Source organism: Rhinoderma darwinii, chromosome 2 (genome assembly GCF_050947455.1).
Source record: "Rhinoderma darwinii isolate aRhiDar2 chromosome 2, aRhiDar2.hap1, whole genome shotgun sequence".
NCBI lineage: Eukaryota > Metazoa > Chordata > Amphibia > Anura > Rhinodermatidae > Rhinoderma > Rhinoderma darwinii.
Genome location: NC_134688.1, coordinates 133,655,725 through 133,682,656, shown reverse-complemented (window position 1 = coordinate 133,682,656; position 26,932 = coordinate 133,655,725). Strand labels below are relative to the sequence as shown.

Below are 26,932 nucleotides of genomic sequence, written 5' to 3'. Positions count from 1 at the left end.
CGGGGTATTTTGCCAAGTTTTTTGACGCGGAAACCGCGTTGCAAAACTCGGCAGAAACGGCCCGAGAACGCCTCCCATTGATTTCAATGGGAGGCGTCGGCGTCTTTTTCCCGCGAGCAGTAAAACTGCCCCGCGGGAAAAAGAAGCGACATGCCCTATCTTCGGGCGCTTCCGCCTCGGACCTCCCATTGACTTCAATGGGAGGCAGGAGAAAGCGTATATCTCGCTGTTTTATGCCCGCGGCGCTCAATGGCCGCGGGCGAAAAACGGAGCGATAATTGCCGCGAAAATCGGCGTGCAGGGAGAGGAATATCTGCCTCAAAGTTCCAAACGGAATTTTGAGGCAGATATTCCTCCCCCAAAATACTCCGTGTGAACATAGCCTAAGGCTGGGTTCACACAGAGTTTTTTGCAGGCAGAAAATCTGCCTCAAAATTCAGTTTGGAATTTTGAGGCAGATTTTGCTCTTGCGGCATTTTTCGCCCGCAGCCATTGAGTGCCGCGGGGGGCAAAACAATACGTTTTCTCTGCCTCCCATTGATGTCAATGGGAGGTCAGAGACGTTAACGCCGAAGATAGGGCTTGTCGATTTTTTTTCACGCGAGCCGTTTTTTCCATTTGTGGGAACAAACCGCCTCCGCCTCCCATTGAAATCAATGGGTGGCATTTTCGGCCGTTTTTTGGCGCGTTTTCCGACGCGGTTTCCACGTAAAAAAAACTCTGTGTAAACTGACCTTGAAACCCACCGCAGCCACTGCTTGTAAACACATGAACGTATTCTAAGTTAATCACACTGGATGTTCCCAAAGCCAACCTGCGGGGTGTCTAAAGAGAAATAAGCTACAATAAGAATTAAAATTAAGCCATCATTTCAGTTGCCAACAGAAGGTAGTCTTCTTTTTTATGATTTCCGGGAAGCAACAAAGGCAGAGCTTTACTTTAAATGCTAAAGAATAGCAAACTTACTTAGATTGGGGGTGCTTTGTATACAACTTATAGATTCTGCTGTCCTTCTTATATCACATAATTCAGCTTAGTTGCATAATATAAATCTGCCTAGGGCAAGCTGGGATACTTCACCCAGTATCGGCCATTTGACACAATATCAATGTGTGATCGACACACAATCACTTCCCCAGAAATGATGTTCTCAATACAGAATCATGATTGATCAGGATTGGAAATTCAGTCGGAGGAACATCATCAACCCCTATCAGACTTAGGTCACTGTGTAAATGCATCATTATGCTGCACTAGAGCTTGTACTGCTCAGCGGTAGTCTTAATGGATGGATCTTGTGTAGACTTCTGTTTCACTAAATTTACCATGTTTTTTTATTCTCTTATAAATGTGTACTGTACATATTATGAATCTGTATATAGTATCTGCATTAATACAGTTGCAATACAAAGTAAGTGAACCCTTTGGTATTACCAGAATTCTGCATTGATTACTAATAAAATGTGGTCTGTTGTTATCTAAGTCACAACTATAGACAAAGAAATCTGACTAAACTAATAACTCACAAATAGTTGTACTGTTCATGTCTTTTATTGAGCACGTTGAGTAAACATCCACAGTGCGGGGAGAAAAAGTAAGTGAACCTGTGTTAATGATTTCTCAAAGAGCTAATTGGCAAAAGGTGTTGCAATTAAAAATATGAGATTAAGTGGGTTTCACAGGTGTTTTACCCATTAAATAAAGGAACACAAAGCCTGGTTACTGAAAAATCTGTTTTTCTCAAGAAAGATTGGTTAGTGTGAACTATACCTCTAGGCTAACAACTTACAGAAGATGTGTTATAGAGATACATGAAGCTGGAAAAGGCCACAAAAGCTTTGCTAAAGATCTGAGTGTACATCAGTCCAAGGTTAGAAAAATTGTCAACAAATGGAGAAAATTCAGGACTGTTGCTACTATCCCTAGGAAAGGGTTCCCTGTAAAGCTCACTCCAAGAGAACAATGAACAATCCAGAAATATGTGAGAAGAAAGCCAAGGGTAAGAGCAAAAGACCTTCTGAAGACTCCACAAACTGCAAAATCCAGTGTTCATGTGCCCACTATTAGAAAAACACTGAACAAGAATGGTGCACATCACGAAGGAAGCCGCCGCTGTCAAATAAATAAACTGCAGCCCTACTCAAGTTTTCCTTAGACCACCTAGATGTTCCACAATAATTCTGGGAAAATGTGCTATGGACATATCAGACAAAAGTGGAACTTTTTAGCACAAATGCACAACGCTATGTTTGGAGGAAAAATAAGACCAAGACCAAAATCTCATTCTGACTGTAAAGAATTGTGGGGCAACATGATTTCAAGGGTGTTTCAAAACATTTTACAGGTGAATGTAAGGGCAGCAGTGATGAAGAAACTTAGGGTAATTCAACAAGACAATAACCCAATGCACACAAGTATCTGTAGATAGGGCCACACACAGTGCCCATGTAGATAGTGCCCATATAGTGTCACAGTCCCCATGTAGATAGTGCCACACCCCCCCTAGAAATTGCTAGCCCCCTGAAGATAGCACTACACCCCCTGTAGATAGCGCTACCCCCTGTAGAGAGCGCTGAAGGGGTTATCTTCATAATTCATCTTTCATCTCTTAATTTTCCCAGGAAAAATAAAATGTAAACCTTTATAGTCTGCTATAAGCACTAAGGTAAATTTTTTCCTCAGACAATTTTGATACATGAGATCCATTGATTCAGATTTCGGGGGCGTTTATCACATTTCATGATATCTACTGTGATCTAACTATCACCAAAGAAAAAACATAAATATATACATACAAATATATTAGGTCACTGAATAAACAATTTCCTCAAATACCATTGTTAACAAAATAGTTTATATTAGGGTATGTTCACGCTCCGTAAATGCCCTCTGAAAAACTGCTGAAAATACGGGGGGCTGAACGCCTCCAAACATCTGCCCATTGATTTCAATGGGAGAAACTGCATTTTATTCCCATGTGGCGTTTTTTTTACGCGACTGTTTGTAAGAACAGCGCATAAAAAAAACGCACTGTAAAAAAAAGTGCATGTCACTTCTTGAGCCATTTTTGGAGCCATTTTTCATTGTCTCAATAGAATAACAGCTTCAAAACACATAAAAAAACGCTTGATGCTTAAAAAACGGCTGAAAATCAGGGTCTGTTTTCCCTTGAAAACAGCTCCGTTTTTCGTTTGCGGTGTAAACATAGACTTACAAACAGTGATTATAAGCCCAGAGGACAGGGAGTACATTGCCCTTGAAGCCATCAGTTGAATACAGGCTGAACTTTATGATTTCCTCTATTTGACATATGAAACAGCAGATACAGGCTATCACAAATTTCCAGGGGCCCCCTGATCCATTATCCATTATAAAGGGACTGATACAGATAATACATTTATATCAAAGAAATTGCTTTTAAAGTGATTCCTTAAAGAGGCTCTATCACCACATTATAAGTGCCCTATCTCCTACATAAGGAGATCGGCGCTGTAATGTAGGTGACAGTAATGCTTTTTATTTAAAAAAACAATCTTTTTTCACAACGTTAGGAGCAATTTTGGTTTATGCTAATGAGCTTTCTTAATGCCCAAGTGGGCGTACTTTTACTTTCGGCCAAGTGGGCGTTGTACAGAGGAGTGCATGACGCTGACCAATCAGTGACCAATCAGCATCATGCACTCCTCTCCATTCATTTACATTGCACTAGCGATATAGATATATCGCTATGTGCAGCCTCATACACAAACCCTAACATTACTAGAGTGTCCTGATAATGAATACACATGAAATCCAGCCTGGACGTCATGTGTACTCAGAATCCTGACACTTCTGAATCTTTTTGTGAGATTCCGGCAAGTGAAACCAAATTTCGTTTAGCTCCGTGATCTCGCGAGATTTCGTATCCATTGCTGGAATCTCACAAAAAAGAGTCAGAAGTGTCAGGATTCTGAGTACACATGACGTCCAGGCTGGATTTCATGTGTATTCATTATCAGGACACTGTAGTAATGTTAGGGCTTGTGTATGAGGCTGCACATAGCGATATATCTATATCGCTAGTGCAGTGTAAATGAATGGAGAGGAGTGCATGATGCTGATTGGTCAGCGTCATGCACTCCTCTGTACAACGCCCACTTGGTCGAAAGTAAAAGTACGCCCATTTGGGCATTAAGAAAGCTCATTAGCATAAACTTAAATCGCTCCTAACGTTGTGAAAAAAGATAGTTTTTTAAAATAAAAAGCATTACTGTCACCTACATTACAGCGCCCATCTCCTTATATAGGAGATAGGGCACTTATAATGTGGTGACAGAGTCTCTTTAAAATATAATTAGATATGCTGGATACAGCATGTGATAATTTAACACATAAATTGTTCTCTGCAACGTAGTCAGAACATCAGCCAGAAGACTGGAAACATGAGGTTAGATAATCTAAATATCTGGTCATTTTTCAATAAAAAAAACAGCCTACAATCAATGCAGGGGTCAGAATGGCCAGACGTGAACAGATTTTTTTCAATCCATATATTGATAAAATGAACATTATTTCTTAACCACTGAATCATTACCAGAATCTGGTTGTATAGCGAGCTACAGGCCTGGGTCGTGCAATCACTCATTTCTAAAACTCTGCAAAATAATAAAACATCTAAACCTCTACTGAGGCTTTCTTTTCTTGTGACTCCAGATACATGTGTGCTATCTGTGTATTGTATAAATGCATTCAAAGCTCTTTAAATAAATTGATAAAATGGATCATGTCACTAGGTCTCCAGACATATTAGAACCGATACGGCTCGTTTCGTTGTAGGACGTGTTATTGAACAATACATAATGTGCCGAGATAGATCACACTTTTCACTGTAATGTAATAAGGTGCTATTTGCAAATTTACAGTGATTTGCTTTAACAGCAAAAGCTCATTTCTCATTTGCATTTGTTCTCTTCCTACACAAATACTTACTTTGTCACTCTATAAAAGACGAGAATACACAAATTCACACATTTTCATGCATGCCTAACCAAATATATACAAAAATGCTTTTAATGAAAGATTTTAATTAGCTACATAAACAGTCATCATTTCCACGCTCTCATTAGTTTTCCATTTTTATTTTTACTTTATTTCATTTGCACCTCCCTTATATTATGCTCTGATTCCTATTTATAAGTCAGTGATCCATCAGATACACAATATTAGTCACAGCAGAATAAAACCTCACGTGTCATAACATAACCATATCCTTTATTGCCTATTCGGTAAGATAATACATTCGTTTACGATGTTCCTTATCTGAGCTGCTGGCTTACTTGGCATGTTGTTAAAGAGGTTCTATAGTCGTAAAAGCAGGACTCTTAACAGACCAAAATTTGGCCTTAAAAACTTATCATGGGCGGGGGGCATTAGCTACAGGCTTGGGTGTGCTTATTTACATGCAACTCTATATTGCATTACATATGAAAAGACAAAAAGAGAACAATACACAATACACACTTATAAATGTGAGGTTCTTAGCACACATTTTGATCAAATTGTCTAGGCCCACCTGCCTTGACAAGGAGACCTCATTCAGAAGTGCACATATTTTCATGACTAAAAATTTCCAACTGTGGCGTATGGGGCTTGGGGCATAGAAATGCTTCTCTGCCTTCTGCATCTGAAGACTCTTTTACATGGGACAATTATTAGGCACACCAGCGTTCTCAGAACGCTCGTTCCCGATCGTTGCCCTGTGTAAACAGGGCAACAATCAGCAGATAAACGAGCAAGCGGCTGATTGTAGCGTTTATGCAGCCAAAAATATTATGGGCAGCGCATCTCCCTGTGTAAACAGGAGACGCGCTGCTGACACGATATAAATGTATGTGGACGAGCGATCGTAGTAACAAGTGCTCGTCCCCAAACATATCTACTTGTGAAAGGAGAAAACGAGCGCCGACCACCTACGGCCATGTAAAAAGGACCCTAAGTAGATGGTTAACTGAGAAAACATGACAGTGTGTACATCTAAAGGATGTTTTTAATGTAAACACAAATTCATGTTTCAACTCTTGAAGTGTTAATAATGACAGCTATTTCACATCAGACGACTCTCATGTGATATTTAATGGCCCATTACTATTAATACACAAAGCCAGGAGTCAGGTTCCAGATACGACTGTGTGTCATTTCTATAAAATCTTTCACAGTCAGCATATAAACAGCCTTCATGATGGGTCATTTGAATGAATTAAATGAAGAGAACTATTTCGGTATGAGTGGCCATCACCACTTTTCCTAGCCAAATGCATTAAGCTAGTATGTATTACTGGAGTCCATTGCCTCGGCTTGATGTTAAGATGTGACCTATAAACTATTTCAGCCAGTTTGGTCAATTTGGTGAAATTTACATTTGGATACATATACTAAAAGTCAGTGGTGGGAAATATAATTTAAAAATGGTAAAAATGGAGCTTATACGTCAGTCATGTGCACAGAGACAATCTGTGAACTCTAATATGTTGATCCAACAAGATAGAAAGAAGATTATTTATGACATATGCAAAAAAAATGTACAACTGCGTAATCGCTCATCACCAACTCATCTCAAATGAAATGCTCAAAAGCCTAATCTCAAACAAAATAAAAAAAGATCTAGTTTGGCAATACCTACCATTTAACTTATAAGGAGAACATAAATGGTATATCAAATACTCCAACGTAACATTTTGGGGTCACTCCGACATAAAGAGGTAGAATGCACAAACGTTTTGCATGATGTTCTCATTGTTTTGAATGACTGTTTTCTGACTTTTACATTTTCTACATTTGTGCCCTGTGCAATGCTAACCAATACTCGTAAAGCTATAGAGTAGCTAAAGGGGTACAGGGGCTGCCGCTGCACCACCTTTCCCAGCATCTCAAGGGACCCTAAGGCCACTTTGCCATATAAGGGGACTGTTAAACTGTAAATGGCATTAGACAGTTGGGTTGGGCCTGGTACATATTGGGCAACAATGCCCAGGAGATTCAAACTACATCTCTGTCTTCATGCTTAGCTACACATGTTCTGCATAGGTTCAGTTGTCATTGTCTCATTTACTGCAAGTTAATAATTTCTTAGTTCTAGAGCAAAACTCTTGTAAGCTACTGTACCATATCCAGATATTGTGGATATGAAAACGCAACAGAACATTTTTCATATCCATATGAAGTTTATGGAGCAAGTTGGCCAGCAGTGGAACATTGCGAAGGAGTAATTAACCATTTAACACCATTTTTATGTCTGGTGGCAACAGTAAAGCTGTTTCAATAATCACCGCTCATGGCATTACTTTTTAATATATGCCCATAATCTGAAAACAATTGTATACAAGCGAACACATATACAAATATGTTGTTCAGTTTTAAGGTTGCTATGGAAACAAGAAATTTCCGGAGCTTAGCACTAAAGTTCTTTTGTTACAACCAGGAGTATGTAGCCACTGCTTTTATTAAGGATTCAGACATAAATATTCCCATATGTTTCAATACTGTATACCTTTATTAACAAAAAAAATAAAAATTCTGCACATGTTTCAGTTACTTCATCTAGTACGTGGTATGCAAATAAAGAAAAAAAATTGTCAATCTACAAAAATAAAATGAGTGTGTTTCAATGATTAGAGGGTATAGGTAAATTCCCAAATACATGAATTTTTTATATGTCTTTTTATTATGCTGTTTTGTGAGAAGAATAAAAACTTTGCATTAAAAGTTTACTTTGTCATTTGGTATAACACTACTGCGGTCCATTCTTTTTTCAGCGAGCGAACGTGTATTGTATATAAGTATAAACTGAGCAGAGACGTGATCTCCCTGAGCAATGCATAGGTTTGCCTTATATCGAGTGTAACTAAAGCGTGGAAAGAGTAGAGGAGGAGAAAAGGATCATCTATGATCACTCGCAGGGATGGTATTCTGACTTGCATAGCAGCGCTTGTTTTATTATTCATATCCCTCTAGTACATAATATACACCACTGGTATACTATCTACAAGACCATTGCGGAATAAGGCTAGTTGGAATCAATATAAATGTATCTCCGAGGTCAATCCCATCATATATTTTTCCCATGTCTTAACCCTAGAAGTAGAGAAAAAATAGGACTGGATATACTATATGTGCCAATATTATACAATGCATGACTTTCAAGCCTAAGAAAAATAGGTAAAAAATTTGCCCTTTTACATCTTAATTGTCCACCTAAAATATATTCACATGGATACCTAATCTCCAGCCTACTACTGCTTATAATGTGATACTTGCTTTCAAGCCATTGAGAAAAATGTGAAGGAAACACGTTCAAAATATCACACAAATGTAGCAAATTTTACAAATATAACATTGTACCACCTGCTGTGCCAAAGGAAAAGTGAACAAGAAATGTATATAAACTAGATGGACACTACGTCTCACTGAGAATCATGTCACAGCCTCCAAATTTAGGAACACATCTTAGAATTACATACGGTTTTCTCAACTCATTTTATGCAGGGTTTATTTTAATCTCTCTTATATCTGACATTAATGCCAATAGGGGCTATTTTTTTTCTTGTGTTTTTTTTTTCTTCTCCCAAACCTGTACCAACTATGTCTAAACTGGGTCACAGTATAAGCATAATCATCCATTGAGATCCAGGAACCCTTAATCCAGTGGCATAATTCGTTTTTTTTGGCCCCTCCACCTAATGTCAATGACTTCAAGTGCCACTGTATGTAATGATGACATTCAGTATAGAATTGTACATTGAGAAAGCTTCCCTTACCATGGTAACATGATTGTCAATTTAGAAACAAGTGATTGTACAACTGCACTACCTCCATATAGTCCTGTTGTTCTTGTGGCTGGGTGGACAATAGATAAGTGTCCAAGATATAGGTGCCGTTTGAGATTTCTAACTCTGCAACCCCTATAGCAGTTTCACTTATTTTACCCAGAGGTTTTGGCATACTAAAAAACATTGGAGCACAGTACAAAAGAACTTCTGATCCTCAACAACTGTAGATCACCAATAATAATAATAATTAAGAAAAAACTATTCCAGCAGATTAGGAATGTCTACTCTGTGGTGCATCTTTCTCTTCCAAAAAAACGTTTTCTTGCCCCGCATGTTTGGACTTAGATCCAATAAAGGAGCATTTATCCTTCATAACTAAGATCCATATTTGTTTATAGCTTCGAAATTCGAAATGAAAAATATTCATCCTTTATAACGAAGATCCATATTTATTTTTAGCTACGAAATTCAATATTTTGACCATAAAAACCACATATCCCAACAAACCCGACATATCCCGAAATTTATGGCGTGAGATGTTTAACAAATATGTAAAAAGGCATACCTCTAATTGTACCATCCACCAGGCATTTCTTGCCCAAAGACTCCCATGTTAAAAAAAACATAAGTTTTTTTTAACATGGGAGTCTATGGGGAATGGCTGGCCGGCGGATTGAATCCATCAGAGACATCCGTCGGTCAGTCATTGCCCATAGACTTCCATGTTAAAAAAAAAGGATGCATTTAACCCATTTGTTTTTTTACTGAATGGCTGTGACAGATGCCACTGAAGGATGCCATCCGTCACCTATAGACACCCATGTTAAAAAAAAGTATACATTTAATTTATACTTTTTATACTGGATGGTGTGAGATTGTATTTAATTGGTATTATGACAAATTGTATAACTTAACGCAATTCAGGAAAAGAAGGGTGGACACATCTGTGTGATTCTGCAAAGTACCGCAAAATGTTATAAAAAATATTCGACCCACAGGGCAAATTTGCGTCTCTGTATGAAACTTGGCACAAAATAAGAAACTGATCATGCCAAATCTCAAATGAAAATTTACTAACTATTCCCTATTACCCTCTGCTCACATCTGTGTTCTTTTTTTCCTTTTCAAAAGTAATTTTAAGTGAAAACCAAAAACTTTCCTATAAATAGACAATATTAAAAAATCATAACAGACTGTACAAGCGACTGCACTGTGACACGTATTCATCCCTAGACCCTCAACAGATAATGAACTGAAAAAAGCAATGACTACATAGCATAATCAATATCCCGCAGCCACTCAGTAGAGCAGAAGCACATATCTGATTCTGGAAGACAACAACAAGGTTTTCTATGAGGATAGACAAAAACAATGAGATATGTTTATAGGCAGCAGCTATCTTCCCCAGAACATAAATTAAAGTGACACGCACGTTTAAATCTATTCACGAATGTTTAGAATAATCATACATTTCACCTCAGTAGAAAAGTTCATAGACTAGCACTTAATGTAAAATTAAGTACATGTTAATTTTCCTCCAGGCCCACTTGCTTTCAATGTTATTCGATAATTATTGTTCTTTCTTCTTTAATCTTTTCAGATGTATTATGTAGACATCATTAGTCAAATACTCACTAAACACAAAGCTGAACAGCCCACTTAGTTTTGTTCTTATTTAATAATCGTAATAAGGACTGAGTTTTTTTCAGATACATTGGCAAGTACGGTACATGTGTAGGATGCACTGTGTGAACTCCATGACTGTTCCGCAGAATTATTCTCTCATCATATAAAACTTTTACAGAAATAATGACATTTATAGCTTAAAGCGGTCGTCCGGTTTCAGCAAATTCACATTCAATTTTTTGTATAATTATATGTTACACAATATTCCAATATACTTTGTGTATTCATTCCTCACGGTTTCCAAAATTTCTGCTTGTTGTTATTCAGTAGGAACATTTATTGTTTACTTCCAGTGGATAAAATTCTGTCCATGGTCATGTGATGGACACACAGGTGCACGGCTCGTTACAGTATCAAGGCTGTGTCTTCTAAGGGTATGTTCACACGCTGAGCCAAAAACGTCTGAAAATACGGAGCTGTTTTCAAGGGAAAACAGCCCCCGATTTTCAGACGTTTTTTGAGCAAATCACGTTTTTCGCTGTGTTTTTCGCGCCGTTTTTTCAGCCGTTTTTGGAGCTGTTTTCAATAGAGTCTATGAGAAAACAGCCCCAAAAACTTCCCAAGAAGTGTCCTGCACTTCTTTTGACGAGGCTGTAATTTTACGCGTCGTCTTTTGACAGCTGTCAAACGACGACGCGTAAATTACAGGTCGTCGGCACAGTACGTCGGCAAACCCATTCAAATGAATGGGCAGATGTTTGCCGACGTATTGGAGCCCTATTTTCAGACGTAAAACGAGGCATAATACGCCTCGTTTACGTCTGAAAATAGGTCGTGTGAACCCAGCCTAACAATCCCAGCACCTGTGTGTCCATCACATGACCATGGATAGAATTTTATCCACTGGAGGTAAACAATGAATATTCCTGCTGAATAACAACAAGCAGAGATCTTGAAAACCGTGAGGAATTAATACAGAAAGTATATTGGAAAATTGTATAACTTTTAATTATGCAAAAAAAACAAAACATTAATTCACTGAAACCGGACAACCCCTTAGATGTGGTACAAAGCAGAAGCAAGCCGTGATAGTCCATACAACAAAAAGAATGTCAAAAAGGAGTTGTTAGGAAAAGGAAAAAACTTTGACATCACATATCCTTGCTATGATTTGCAACTGCTGTATATGCATATTCTTGTCACGTTTAATGTTTTTTTAGTTAGGTAATTGTATAATCATCGATTCCCTGACTCAACTATTAGTAAAATGAATTCCTTTACAGGAATAAAGCAGCGGGAAATTGAAAATTCCCACTGTTAGACCTCACGTACATGGCCAGATTACAACTCCATACAACCTCCAAGATGTACAGAGCTGTGATATGGCACCCATGGAAGTGAATTTTTTGATCAGATCTGTATAAATCTGACAAAAAAAGTGCTGTGTGCCATCAGATGCCATATTACACAGGTTTATCTGCTAAAGGCATTGCTACTAGGGGAGAATTCCTCAGTAATCCGATGTTGTACGGGTGTTTTACAATAACCTGTCCCTGCTGTGTCAAAGACAGAATTTAAGCTGTAAGTGGCAACCTTGTGACAGACAATTACAGAGGAATTTTATTTCCTTGACGCTTACCTACTCAACTATCACATTTTTCCTGCTCATAATGTAAAGTGATTCCAGTAATAGAAGTATATTAGAGAAGGAGCCCGGTCCCCAAAGTCAGTGGAGAGATGACTACGTATGCGCTGTCATCTTGCATTAAAGTCAATAAGGGATACGGACACAGCGTTTCCATATATCTCATTGTCTTTAAAGGCTATGTATACCTTTGAAAGCAATATTTATTTTATTTTTTAATAAAAAGTTCAATCAGTTTGTTTTGTGCAATTTTATAGTTAGTCTTTATTAGAAATTATTTTTACATTTTAAGTTAAAGCTGCTCTGTATTCCGTATACAGAGCAACTGTATCTTACGCTGAATCCTGTACCCGTCAGGTCTGCGGGACCAACGGGTTCAGTGTCAGCAGGTCCTGTGCGTCTCTGACACGTCTCTGACACGTCTCTGACACGCAGGATTGAGCTGTCACCGATCACGATTAAGTTCATAACTTATATGTGATCGATTATAGGTGAATCCTGACGGATTCAGGTCTTAGCGCACGATACAGCTGCTCTGTATAGAGAATACGAAGCAGCTAAATCTCAAAAATTGAAGATAATTTTTAATAAAAATGAATTACAAAGTTGCAGAAAACACACTGATCTTTCTATTCAAAAAAAATTGCTTTAGAAGGTTTACATAGCCATAGTGACAATACATGTGCGGCCACTATTTCATCGAGAATGAGGACCAGGCACCTCCATTCACATGATCGGTGGGGCTCCCAGGGGTTGGACCTCTCCACCTATCTGACAGGTATATATATAAAGGAAAGTTCCAAATAAGTTCCCCAAGTATATCCAATAAAAAAAATTGAGATTCCCGTACACTTGCTATGCAGCTGAATCTTCAGGGAGGACCTGTATTTTCATGCAATAAAGAAGAAATCTCTCTCAATTGTATGGAAAGAATTAAAACATGATTGCTGTATCCAGTAAATGAATTTGTCATTATGACAAAGTTAGAGAACACTTAACTTGGGAAAATTTAAATTTATTCTAATTTTGTGAATTTTAACGTGCACAGACCTGTCAAAGCTGGTTTGCAGTCTTATATAAGAAATAGATGAAATCAGATTGAATGTATTAATTTTAAATAGTTGGAATATTTCCACTTAAAGAGGACTGGTCACTGTTGTTATAGACCCATTTTTCTTTAGTACAGGTTGTTCAAAACCGGTCAGAAAAATAAATGAATCTGACCCTAGTCCAACCCCAAAAGTGATGCAAATACATGTAGCAGAGCTGAATTAGATTTTTTGGCAAAATAATCATTCCTTTTTGCAATCTAAATCAAATTGTATATATTCAGGTCAACCACAGTTGACTGTGTGAAATACACAAGGAGTACAGTAGGAGAGGGGATATTATGTACATACAAAAACATATGGTTCTTACCTGTACAGACAGTCTTGCACATAGACTTTGCATTACAACGCTCCAGAGTTTTACAACATGGATCTGAAAGTGCAAACATAGAATACTATGAGCTAAACCTTATACCACAATCATGTCTAAAATATATTTTGTAAAGCGAATAGGTGCAATAAATAAGTTTAATTTTTGATCTGGAAATATTTTAATACTTTGAATTATATTAGCATTCAGGTAAATTTCTTTAATCCAGCACTAATAGGACCTAAAAAGTTTTGCATTATCATATATTCTGGATAGTTTGTTAGATACAGTTTAGTAGCGTCTGACCCAAAGTGTTGGATAGGTTATGAAAACTGCATTTCATGTACTTCTTTTATTTATTTTTTTGTCAAATTTCTTTTTATTTAAAAGTTTTCATATTACAGAATCAAATAAAGTAAAGCCTTTGTAAACCTTTGAGGGTCATTTAAAAAAAAATATAAACAGGCTAAGGCCTCATGCACACGAACATATTTTTGTCCTCCCGTAAATACAGGCGTAAATACGGGTCCTTGGTCACACGTATTCCACCCGTATTTACGGGCACATTTTCACTGCAAAATTACACTGTACTACTCGGCAGCCCCTTCTCTCTATCAGTGCAGGATAGAGAGAAGGGACAGCCCTTTCCGCAGAAACAGTAAAAGAAATTCATAGTTACCTGGCCGTTGTCTTGGTGACGCGTCCCTCTCTTGATATCCAGTCCGACCTCCCTGGATGACGCGGCAGTCCACGTGACCGCTGCAGCCTGTGATTGGCCTGTTATTGTCTGCAGCGGTCACATGGGCTCAAACGTCATCCCGGGAGGAAGAAGCAGGGAGTTCTGGGTAAGTATGAACTTCTATTTTTTTTACAGGTTGATCTATATTGTGATCGGTAGTCACTGTTCAGGTTGCTGAACGAGTTACTGCTGATCGTTTAACTCTTTTGGCACCCTGGACAGTGACTATCCCCTGACGTCGCCTAGCAACGCGCCCATAATTATGGGTGCACACACGTAAGACACCCGTAATTACGGGAGCCCCATAGACTTCTATGGGCCTGCCTGTGCCATTATTACGGCCTGAAATAGGACATGTTCTATATTTTTTAACGGCACGGGCACCTTCCCGTAAGCATATGGGGAGGTACCCGTGGCCAATAGAAGTCTATGGGCCCGTAATTACAGCCCGTAATTACTGGTGTTTTTACGTTCGTGTGCATGGGGCCTTAGATAGTGTGTTTGGTGTAACTTTATAATTAGTCTTTATTAAAAATTTGTTTTACTTTTTTAGATACAGCTGCTCTGTATTCTCTATACATTAAATCCTGCTTTTATTTTTTTTTTTAAATTCCAATCAAAGGTTTACATAGCCTTTAAAACTGTAAAGCATTAAAGGAGGACTTAAAGGTCCACAAAGAAGGACACTTTTAAATACAAAATTCATTACAAGTGATAATGCGGAATCAGTGACACACGGACTGCAAAAGAAAAATTCATGACAATTCGCCATACAAGTAATAACAATGCCAACATAACAAATCAAATGGTCATTCCATCCTATCTTTAAAAGGAAAATATGCTGAATAGTCAGAATAAGCATTATGTACATAAAATAGTCTTAAAGGATATGTAAACCTTTGCACTCCAAATTTTTATGAATAAAACAGTGTATTATGTGATTTTAAGCAAGTTTTAAATAGGTTTTTATTATTATTATTTACTTTTTGAGATACAACTCCTATGTATCCTGTATACGCAGGATCCAGCTATTATCGATCACATCTAAGTTCACGCAGGACCAACCTTCTGCCAAGGGTCGATATAAATAGGTTTTTATTATTATTATTTACTTTTTGAGATACAACTCCTATGTATCCTGTATACGCAGGATCCAGCTATTATCGATCACATCTAAGTTCACGCAGGACCAACCTTCTGCCAAGGGTCGATATAAATAGTTTTTGAGGGACGTAAACTGGTAGAAGGTTTCCACGCATTTATGAGTTCTGGCTTTCATTTTCTTTTTGTAGTTAAACATATTTTATTATTATTGAGATACTACGAGTCAAAATGTCTAAATTAATGGACAATTGCACCAAATAAGTAACTTAGTGCCTGTGTGGGTCTCACACTTCTAGCAGACATCTGAGAGAGCTAGATTCAGTTTCATAGGAAAGCCAGAGTCCTATAACACCTTGTCATAAGCTTAAATGAGCTTTTCAGCATGCGTACACACGTAAAGAAACCATGGAAGATACGCATTATTTCATTGGTTTCTTCCCTCGAAAAGGTGGTATGTAACTCAGTGTTCCACTCTCTAAAAAAAAATCCGGATTTTTTTTAGAAGGTAATTTGAGAAGAAGACCCGAAAATAATTCGATAAAAGTTTACGGGGCATGTTGGGCAAAGCGAAGCGAGTACTTCCTTAATCCATCCGTTTGTCTGCAGAAAATGTGCTCTGTTATTTATTTTTTTCTCATTGGAAATATAGTTACATTTCTATAATGGGTCATCCACAATGTCTAAAAAGCTGGCACTTGTTTACGGAACAGAATTATAATATAGTGCGGAATTTGACAAGGCCAAAAGCAGGAGACTGAGCAGAGGTAACCAATTCGGAAATTCCTCTGTATGTAAACACATTTTCGCCCATGGGTCGTAGGAACACTGCAGCATAACTGCAATTTGTGCCTCAACCTCAATGTTTCCCTATCAATTTTTTACCTTGCAAACATCACATAATGTCTGATCATGTTTCATTTTTTGCGAAGGTCTTAAGGTCACTCGGAATTTTTTTTCCAAGAGGGCAACATGTTAATCCTGCAGTTATACTGTGACTGATGGACAACGCTGTATCGCTGTGGTGCCCTCATCTAAAAACAAGGCACTGGCAAATTTTGTGATCGCATTCTCATAAGTTAACAGTGATACAAACTGTAATTTTATTATACTATTATTATTATTGTTAATTTTAGACAATATCCTTATCATCACTGAGAAGATATTCCTTAAGACAAGATATAGTCAAGTGGTAAATAAATCTTTCATTTATTCAATTGGCAGTACCTAACATTATTCTGCACTTTATATAAACACACACAAGAAACAGCAAAACATACAAGAGATTGGGTTAAAACAAAGTTAAAATTGAATTGAAACAAAAAATACATAAAAAACTGTCAACAATTACATGAAGGTGCTCAGGAAAATGCATATTGTTATAAATATAATACATAGATATCCAATGACCAGTAAATAATTATTGTTATATTTACATTTATGCATGATGTCAAATAAATACATAGTCGTAATGAAATTCATTACTGATTAGTAAATAATTTCAAGAAAAAAGCTCCATGGACGCTGCGCTAGTAAGGAACAGTAGGTTGGCATGTTAACTTGAGACGCTGTAGGCAGACAGAGTGGAGACATGGAGGAATGTCTACCAAGAGAATTGAATATTGCTAAAATTACAGACAGTCACAAATTCAGCCTTATGGTGGGATATTTTAAGATGTTGGCGGCATATATTATGTATTGTAAAAGTATAAAAATAATTAATGGAGGAAACAGAATTCTATAAATTGATTAATCTTATACACATTATAGATAAGGGGAGCATGACCTTGACAAGTGGGGGCTTCTTTAAACTTCTGCATTAGTTACTGCCGGCTTATTTGAATGTCTTTAGACTACAGTAGGCTGGTTTTCTGCATAAGATACGTAAGTGTGTTTGTATGTATGATGCTTGCCTCGGGGAGGTTGTGACAATGTACAGTAACTTGTTATCACTGTCTTTCTTTCTCTCTCTCTCTTATTGGAGACACTAGCAGAAATATTCTTCAATCTTTATATTTAATACGGTACATTGTCTGATTTTAAAGTAGTTTTCTTATCGCTAAGATATGTGATCACTTTCTGATCAATTGGGGTCCGACCTCTGGAACCCCCAGTTATCCTGAGAATAAAAGGAGTGCAGCCCTGCTTTAGTGCTGCGGCCCCTGCACTGTTTTTCCCTGCACTTATGGCCACATTATCAAGAGAATGGGACCATGTTGTAGTTCTCTGGACAGTTGGTGGCCGACAAAGCTGATATGCAGGAAAAACTTTAAAGGGAACACAGAACTAAGGCAGCACTGCAGACCCTTTATTGTCAGGACTGGCGAGAAAGGGATGGCATATCCTGGAGATATGCCATCACTTTATAAGATGGGAATAACCCTTTCATGCACGTGATGTTGTATTATTTTTTTTTTAATTATGATTTTAATTATTATTATTATTATTATTTTGGTATCAGAACCTGTTCACACCTCAGTTATATGTTTTTGCAGGGGAGGAGCATTTAGGGTCATTATCTAAGCAATGAGAGTCCTTGCTTCATCCAAAAATGAAGGCTATATACATTTGTATAGAATGTGCACCTCAATTTTCTGATTTGTAAAAGATATGAATGCCCTTAATTTGAAAACCAAAATGGTATTTATCTATGCATATATGCAAAAACTACAAATAATAATAATATAAATTACAATTGTAATAATAATAATATTGTTAAGTGTAGTATTTATTATTATCATTACTATTATTATTATTATAATTATTATTATTATTATCATTATGCATTAATAATGCTTAAACATGCTCAATCAAGGGTAACGATGATGATGATAACAATGACTCCAGTACTTTCTTAGCTGAATTGATTAGGGGCTGTCTGGTTAAGAAAACACATTTTCAAATACCCTATTAGTGGGTTTTGAGGTTATAGAAAAGGGTTCCCCATTCATGCCCCTCAGCTACTAGCAAGAGTGAAGTGTGGGTACAAGGAGCATCTCTTGCTCCGGAGAACCAGACACGTCTGTGCCTTACACAGTCAGTCCATTGATTTTAATTAGCACTGTGTAATGCTTCATTCTCCCTGTGGTGGTGCTGCAGGGGAATTGATCACATTTGCCTCAAGTTTACCCCACAGATTACAGCTAATCACTGGGGGTCCCAGTAGTGAGAGATCCTGTAATGAGCTTATCATGGGAGGACCCTTCTTACAAAAGTGAATTGTTCAAAGTAGACATGCCCTTTAACAGTTTACAGCACTGTAGTAATAAAAGGAAAAATATGTAACTTTAATACGCAACATTAACAATGCTCATTATATTAACATTTGAGGCCAATTTGAATATCATATTGAAAACTAGAAAGCATACATTTGTTATTTAAGACTGGCAGTGTCATCATGTGTGTAGACTATATGAAGTGATATCTTAATTTAAATTTTCTCTTGACAGTTACACATCAATCCTTATACTGTGAATATACAGTAAATTTTATTCCTGGTCTATAATTTATTGAGAAGGTGAATGCTTCATGGCACTGAGTGGGCAGAGAGGATGTTTCACAATTTATTTTCCATATATTTTAGGCATGGTGCACAAAAGCAAAATAAAACCCATTCAAGCACAATCATTCTGTTTAATAAACTCATACATACACAACATAAAACGTATTTTATCCAGTAGAACTGCTTTATCCTAAAAAACGAAAACTTTATTGGAAGTTAGCCAATCATAAATAGCACTCAAATGAAGAAAGTCCTGATTAGATATAAAGGATGATTATTTCACTTGTTTGAGCTTTCATCCAAAATGAAAAAAAAAATATGTAACATGTTTAAAGGAACACTACGAATTCCACTAGCAACATTCCCCATTAGCCTTGCCAGTTCACTCCAAAATGTATAAGTAAACAAAAAGAGCCCAACTATTTTATGAATATTTCCCCAAACATGAAAAAAAATCAATACTAAGCGTAAGTCCTTGAAGGGGTTTTCGAACCATAGTAAGTGATAGTTTATGGCTATGATATGTCATCCCAATCTAATTGGTAGGGTCTAACCACTGTGAAAACGACCAGTTCCTAAAATAAAGTGTCATCGGATTAAACTTCAGAAAAAATGTTCCCTGAGCTTCTAGTTATGCAGCCCCTTTGTTCTAATAGACCATTGATGTTCCATTGGTCATATCCCACAGAACACATGGTAATGATATATCCTAAATAGAAAACCCTTAAGTTATCCACTTCTGTCAGGTTGTTCAAAATTTTATTCAGCCATTACATTCTTATACCGGTTTCTTGGCTGAGCTGGGTGACCGCCAATATGGCAACTTTTACAGCTCAAAGGTGTGTGTGATGGGTATCTCTATCTATCTATCTATCTATCTATCTATCTATCTATCTATCTATCTATCTATCTATCTATCTATCTATCTATCTGGTCATGGATGTCTCACATCCATATTGATAACTAGAAATATTTTCCATTGCGAAGGCTTGGAGAGCTGAGTGATGAGGAAGCTATAATCATAGCTATATGGTTGTATTATGGCTGAATACAAATGTAAGACATTTTACAAAAGAGATCAACTTGTGTAGTATATGGTTTGTTTTTTTACTAAAAAGGGCTTTGCGTTTTGGACAATCCCTACTTGTTAGAAGGTTTCCTCAACAATAAGCAGATCGCAAAGTGTCGCCCTGCTGGGACCCCAAGTAATCAGTTGAAATCTGTAGGAAAACCTGGCAGAAAGTGTTCAATTTCCCTGCAGTGCCACCACAGGCAAAATTAAGCATTACACAGTTCTAATTTAAATCAATTGGTTGTCTATGTAATGCAGGGCAGGATAAGTCCTCCAGAGTGGGAGATGCTCTTTGTAACTGTTCTTCATTCTGACAAGGAGATGAGGATCCTGAAGAGGGAACACTCCTCTATTAACTCAGAATCCCCTAATAGGGTATATGAAAATGGGTTCTGTAAAGTGGACAACTCCTTTAAGGAGGAAATGCAATTTTACTATTGTATTTCCTGTGATATGTATTTAACATCTGTGCATGTAACTTGACCAAATAAATTACATAGTGTAATAGCAATTATCAATAATGTATTCTGTTATAAGGGACTACTGGTAACATATCTGCACCTCTATATTCATAAGCACTATCTTGTATACATTAAACAGTAGAGAATCCGCCTATTCATTACACAAGGTTTATTCATCCTACAGGAAGTTAATAGATGCACAACCCTCTATTGACATATTCGGTATTCAAGCTTCTCATCTCCTTTCTAAGGCTGATGGATGAATACACAGGTATTTTCACAGCAAGACTTTTCTATAGTATATTCTAGCTGAACTATTTAAGCTAAGAGAGCAATAAAATTGCTGCAAAGACTATGGAGCCCAGCGCTTTCCAATTTGTAAGCATCTCTTTATGGTTTTCAACAAAAGACTTAAAATTATTTTAGTAACTGTATCTGCAAATATCGCACTAGTCAAATATTGATCAGTAATGAAAAAAATAAAATACTTAGACTCACAAGTAAGTCAATGAGGTGTCTTCTTGTGTGAGTCTATTAAAGGAGTTGCCCAGGAATAGAAAAAAATTGTGTGCTTTCTTCCAAAAATAGCGCCACTTCTGTCCATGGGTTGTGTCTGGTATTGCAGCCCAGCTCTATCGAAATGAACAGGACTGAGGTACGATACCACAAGGAACTTGTGGACAGATGTGGCGCTGTTTGGAGGGGGGAAAGCCATGTTTTTCTAATCCTGGATGGCCCCTTTAATATTTTACTCTGTTACCTAGATCTCCTGCATGGGTAACAGCCACTAATGACATCCATAGTGCCCACAGGAGTAGTCACCCAGCTTACTATAGATCCTGTATGCAATATAAATCTGTATTATTGTGCAATTTCATTAAATAGCAATGCACATTTATCCCTTTTTCAGGGTTTTTAAAAAACTAGGTGACAACCCGTATGTGTCCATGTAGGAGACCAGAAATAGTATTGTGGTAAGTTTCCTACTCCATTCTAAGGGTATGTGCACTTTTGCAACAAATTGTGTATTTTCTCCATTGCGTCTAAATAAAAAGTAAAGCAACTTTATAGTCTTGATTACATATGATCTACTGTATTGTGTATACAGCTCCTATACAAACACCCTTGTGTGTAGTCTGATCCTGCAATCATATGTTAGTCCACTTCACCTGCCCTCTTTTCTACTATCCGTAGGTTTGCAAGAAGAAGGGGTAGGTATAGCACAGGATCAGACCAGACACAGGGTTGGTTTGTAATCTGCGACCATGGTGACACATAGGTCTGCATAGGAGATGTATATACAAAATAGTAAAAGGTTTTTCATCTTAGCTATAATCAAAGATGCTTTATTTTTTTATTTTAGATGTACTGATGTACGGTAATTGAAGCTATTGTCTGCAAAAGTGTACATACTCCGTAAAATCAATCATCCAGTGAAAAAAGTAGCAGATTTTTATGTTTGATCAACACCTATTGAGACCTTATTTCGGTAGTTGGCAGTGCACCTTGAAAAATGGGTACATTTTAAATCATGTCTATAAGCAATTAATTAAACAGGAAGCTCTAAGGCTATATGCATCAGATTATTAGTAATTACATGACCTAATAACTTATATTTTCGAGCTTGTTTGAGGAATTTATTGCCGTATATTTCACTGCCGGATAATGTTTTACAAAATGCAAATCTCTTAATTCCCTGTTAGACACTGAACCATAAGCGTGACACTCGCTTCCACTGAGATTCTACATAAATTCTTAATCCAAGTCATCGATATCTTGCATGAGGTGTTATCTTGTCATGCTACGCAGTTCAAGGAGCGGATACATCATGCAAAACTAAGTTCTACTATGATTGATGACTTATAGTGAGATTTCCTGTCACATCAGGAAAACGACACAATTTCTCCATAAAATTCCTCACACCGTACACGTAAATGTAGCTGTAAATTGTCGGGAAAAAAAATCTCTTGAGCAGCATTCCTGAACTGGAAAACGCATTATACTTTAACGCAACCTTTTCTATTTAAATATTTGACATTTCCGAATAAAATGCTGCATTGCAAAAAATTTCAAATTAAAGCACAAATAATCCCATAACCGACCTAATAATAGCTGGCAATTCCATGTAATAATTCTGCTGTGTCCTTTCTCCCATGACCTTTACTCCGGTGAGAAACCTCATTTAATTCTATCTATTGAGTGAACATAATAACAGTTTATGTAGCATTCGGCACAATCCCGCTGGAAATAAGTTTGAGAGAATAAAGCTTGGTTCATCGTTTTTTCTACGTGTTACTCATTTTATTGGTTAAACAGAAGCAGCCAATAATTGGGAGCACTGGGGTATCATTTGAAAGGTTTAGTATTAGTCAATCTAATTTTTAACACAGGTTTTATTGACTGTTCTTTGTTTAGACTCGGAAATCCAGTAAGGTGCCGTTGTCTGGCACGCAAGGTTTTTGTTCTTTAATGTGCTAATAAAAGCAGAGAAAGAACGGTATTCAATAAGTCAAAGTGCATTTGTGTCAGCGTCATTATCTGAGGCTAACAGTGGCGATGTCAGATACTACTTTTAAATTGTAATGAAAAACAGGGCACTAAGATCATTTCCTAAAGATGCAGGATATCATCTGAAGTGAAGCACACAAGACGACTAGACCTCTGGGAATTATGAAAACGCTTTGTTTACGTACCTGTCATTTGCTTCCATTGTTCTCAGATAAATTGGTCTAATAAGATCCAAGCTTTCATTAAATTCTACCATAAAGTTCAAATTTCAGCTAAGTAAACTGACAATAATGAATCTAATGTTCAATTATTAGGCAAGCGCTCTAATGTAATGTGAAGATATAAAAATAAATGTTCTCTTATAAGACTATATATGTCGGCAGGTCCCCTATTTTATTTCATTTGCTTTTGACCTTATGACCTATATACAAAGACAATACAATGGGGTCCTATGGAGATATATTTCTTTGGGAAAGAGCAACAAGTGCTCAGTATATTGCTCCATATACACAGCATATAAATTTGAGTTTGACAGGACCCATATAAAGCATTGGATATCATTAAAAAGCGGGATAGGTTACAATAAAGATAACTTACTGTGCAAGACTATAAAAGTAGCTTTCCAGCTAACTATTAATTGCATAGTGAACTTTCTAATATACTTTTTGTTTCAATTCCTCCCTATTTAAAGAACTCTGCTTGCCGTCTGTGAATTAGAACATTCTTGTTTACATGAAGAGATGGAAAACCCTCTTGTCGCAGAGCTACTCACACAGCTGCAGTTGGGTTCAAAATATTAGTGTAGGGAAGTTGAACTATCTGGAGTCTGGGATATGGAAGTGTTTTGTGCTGTTGCTGATGGTTTTGCAAAAACTGATAGATTTGTACAAACTGGGGGCTGTTTCACAGATGCATATTATGGCATGGAGTGGTACATTCAACCTCCACTGAACCTCTGTATGCCTCCCATCTTATATGTTGGCATACAGAGTTTTTTCTGTCGAGTTCCGTATGGATCCAACAGAAAAAATTAGTAGCCATATATCCGGAGGTATTCTCTATAAAAAGCATTATCCACGCATGCAATACCCGTCAGAGCCTGGATGACAGTGCGTGGATGCCCTGTGGCTCCCTACTAAGGAAATGTATGACCCATGTGCAGATTTCATACCTGTGTGCATGAGTTCTTATTCTTCAAGGTTGGCCACAAATTCAGCTCTATAACTAACTCAAATGACATATGAAGTACAATAATTTTTCACAAAAACCAACGTAAAAAGTAGAAAAAGAAAGTGCTGCTATTCTGTAAAAAAATATACAGTATATATAATAGCAGACAATTTCCATCTGTGTGTGCTGCTTGTAGATTTGCGATGTTTAGCTAGATTGAAAATAATAATAATAATATAGTATAAAAGATTGAATGTTTTTTCACCTCATTCTTGACTCAATTTGGTATAAGCATTTTTATTACATGTATTGTTTAGCTCATAAAACATAATATCCATTCAAACAATGAATGGCTGCCTTGCTCTTAAATTCCATATATTGTTTCTATGTTTGTCCTTGTATCAAGGACTAAAAGGTGAGCCGCGGAGGATGACAGTTATAGTCCGCCAGAGAAATGACTGTTTCTTGCAAGAAAAGAGCTAGTGGCTCAGATTTCCTTGGCATACAATTTAACTGATTTGATCCAGTCTCTGCATAGGCTGAAGTCCTGGTAATGTAAAAAAGATGGGTTGTGATCCAAGTGTGCAATGATGGGGGTATTTAATGTATTCTGAAGTGGCCAAATGCACTAAAAACCGCCCTAAATTCCTTGTAATAAGGCTATCGGATGCTTTTAAAATGTTTAATTTCCCACTGAGAGCCACTACACATGATTATGGTCAAATAGCACTCTTTCTGCTATGCTGTAGGAAAATCATGATGAAGTGGTTTATTTATTTTCTGTGGCACCGTAAAAGCTATAATGTTCTCCAATCCATTCCAATGAGGATTTTTTTTTTCTCCTATGAAGCTTTCATTTGCGTAGTATAGAATAAGCTGCTGCTTAAAATTAAAGAGGGTAGCTCTAGTGTGAAATGTCTTCTATAAAAATTCCACAACATATTTATACAGATCAATGTCCAATTATAAGCAGAGAACCACTATGGTAAAAGGTCAGAAAATAATAATCTTTCTGGCATTTATTACTTGCAAAGCAAGGTCTTGTGCAAGGTCAACCCTCAAAATATACAATAGAAATTACATTGCGGTATTTTGAGTATTCCACACCACGAAAATCTGCAGTTTTCAAGAAAATGGAAAAATTGAGAAGGAGAGGCCCACCAATATTCTATTAAATGAGCTGCTTTTCTGAACTCCTAGGATTTTTGTTAACGACTTCTACGATTTCTGGGCCCTTTAATTGACCTAATTTGTTACCAAGGAGAATATAGAATGCACTGGTATTATGCATGTGAATATAGATGTAAAATCAAAGAATATTATTGATAAGAAACTGAGCTTTAAATAAGTGTCCTGTTTTTAATAGCATTGGTCATATATTATAAATGAGTACTTCTAGGGATTGATGCTCACGATAATCCAGATCATTATCAGTGTCGGTCCATTAGCAAGTGGAGCTTTTAAACAAGCAAGCTCATGCAAAACTGTTAACTATTATATAAAATAATTTTATATTACCTGGGATGCTGACCGAATATACAAATCATTTACATTGGGTAGAAGAACTACATGAAATATAAGCTTCCCATTACACGAAGGAGCGATTAAACTGCCGGACTGCATAGGGAAATACTAATCCTCTGTACCCTGGAGCCTAAGGAGGGACTCAAGGCTAATCACAATTTTCATCCTCCCCTTATCAGCCTGCATTACATGAAATTTTGGAAAAATAATGTAAATTTGCTTGTCCACATTTGAATACAGTTTAACCCCTTAAGGACAGAACAATTTTTTTTATATTTCCCTCTTTGCAACCCGACGCTCATAACTTTTTATTTTTTGTACGACGTAGTTGTATGAGACTTTGTTTTTTTTGCGGCACAAGTTGTACTTTATGTAGGTACCATTTTTTTGGTACAAATACATTATTGTTTAATTGATATAAATTTTTATTTTGATGAATATGTAGAAAAAAAGCAGTTCTGCTGCAATTTTATTATTTTTACACCATACACCGATGATCATAAATAATGTTATACATTTGTCGTACAGGTTGTTACGGTTGTGGAGATACCAAATATGTCTATATTATTTAAAGTTTTGGGACTTATATTTTAAAAAGTTTATTTATTGTAAAAAAAATTGTGTATTTCTGTGTATTTTTTTACTACTTTTTTTTCATGTAACATAATTTTTTTTTAAATTAATTAAACTTTTTTTTTTAATCCATAGAGGGATTTTTCATTTTGATTTTTATTTTTAACTGTAATGTACTGGCATATATCTATGTGCCAGTACATTAGCCTGTGTACTGATTCTACACAGGCAGTTGTAAGGGCAAACCTCAGTAGACCCTAACAACAGGAAATATGGTCAGACAATGGACCCTAGGCTGTCTGACCATACAAGTTATGGGCTTTGATCGCGTCACAGGGATTTTCTGTGATGTGATCAAAGGGCAGTCCCCCCTTCTCTTATTTACTTTGAATGCCGCGATCAGCTTTGATCGCGGCATTCAAGGGGATACCGGCGGAGAGAAGATGTTTCTCTTCTCACCGGCGTCAGAGCGGGGCTGTGGCTGTGTATTACAGCCGTTGCCCTGCTACTAATCGCAAACGTTAATACAAACGTTACCGAAGTGTCGGGATTGTGAATAGACATCGCATCCTGGCTGGAAGAATGTCTATTCACTGTCAATACACTTTAGTAACGTTAATGTGTAAGTAGGTGACTGCACATCATGATCTAGCAAGATCACTATGTGCTGAGTAAATGAATGAAGAGAAGTGTATGACGCTGATTGGTCCACTTTGTCAAAAAGTAAAACACGCCCAGTTGTCTGTTAAGAAAGTCATTAACATAAATCTAAAATAGGTCATAACTCC

At 37.0% G+C, this 26,932-nt stretch overlaps 1 protein-coding gene across 3 annotated transcripts in view; it reads right to left on the bottom strand.

Moving 5' to 3' along the window:
* Window positions 1-26,932, bottom strand: part of PCDH17 (protocadherin 17) — a 161,578-nt gene that overhangs the window by 68,367 nt on the left and 66,279 nt on the right. For 2 of the 3 annotated variants that reach the window (XM_075852307.1, XM_075852306.1), the window contains one exon: window positions 13,495-13,557. In XM_075852307.1, coding sequence (XP_075708422.1) covers window positions 13,495-13,557 — 63 coding nt within the window. Of the gene's footprint in view, window positions 1-734; window positions 826-13,494; window positions 13,558-26,932 lie in introns of all 3 variants that reach the window. The other variant, XR_012881401.1, reaches the window with a different exon arrangement.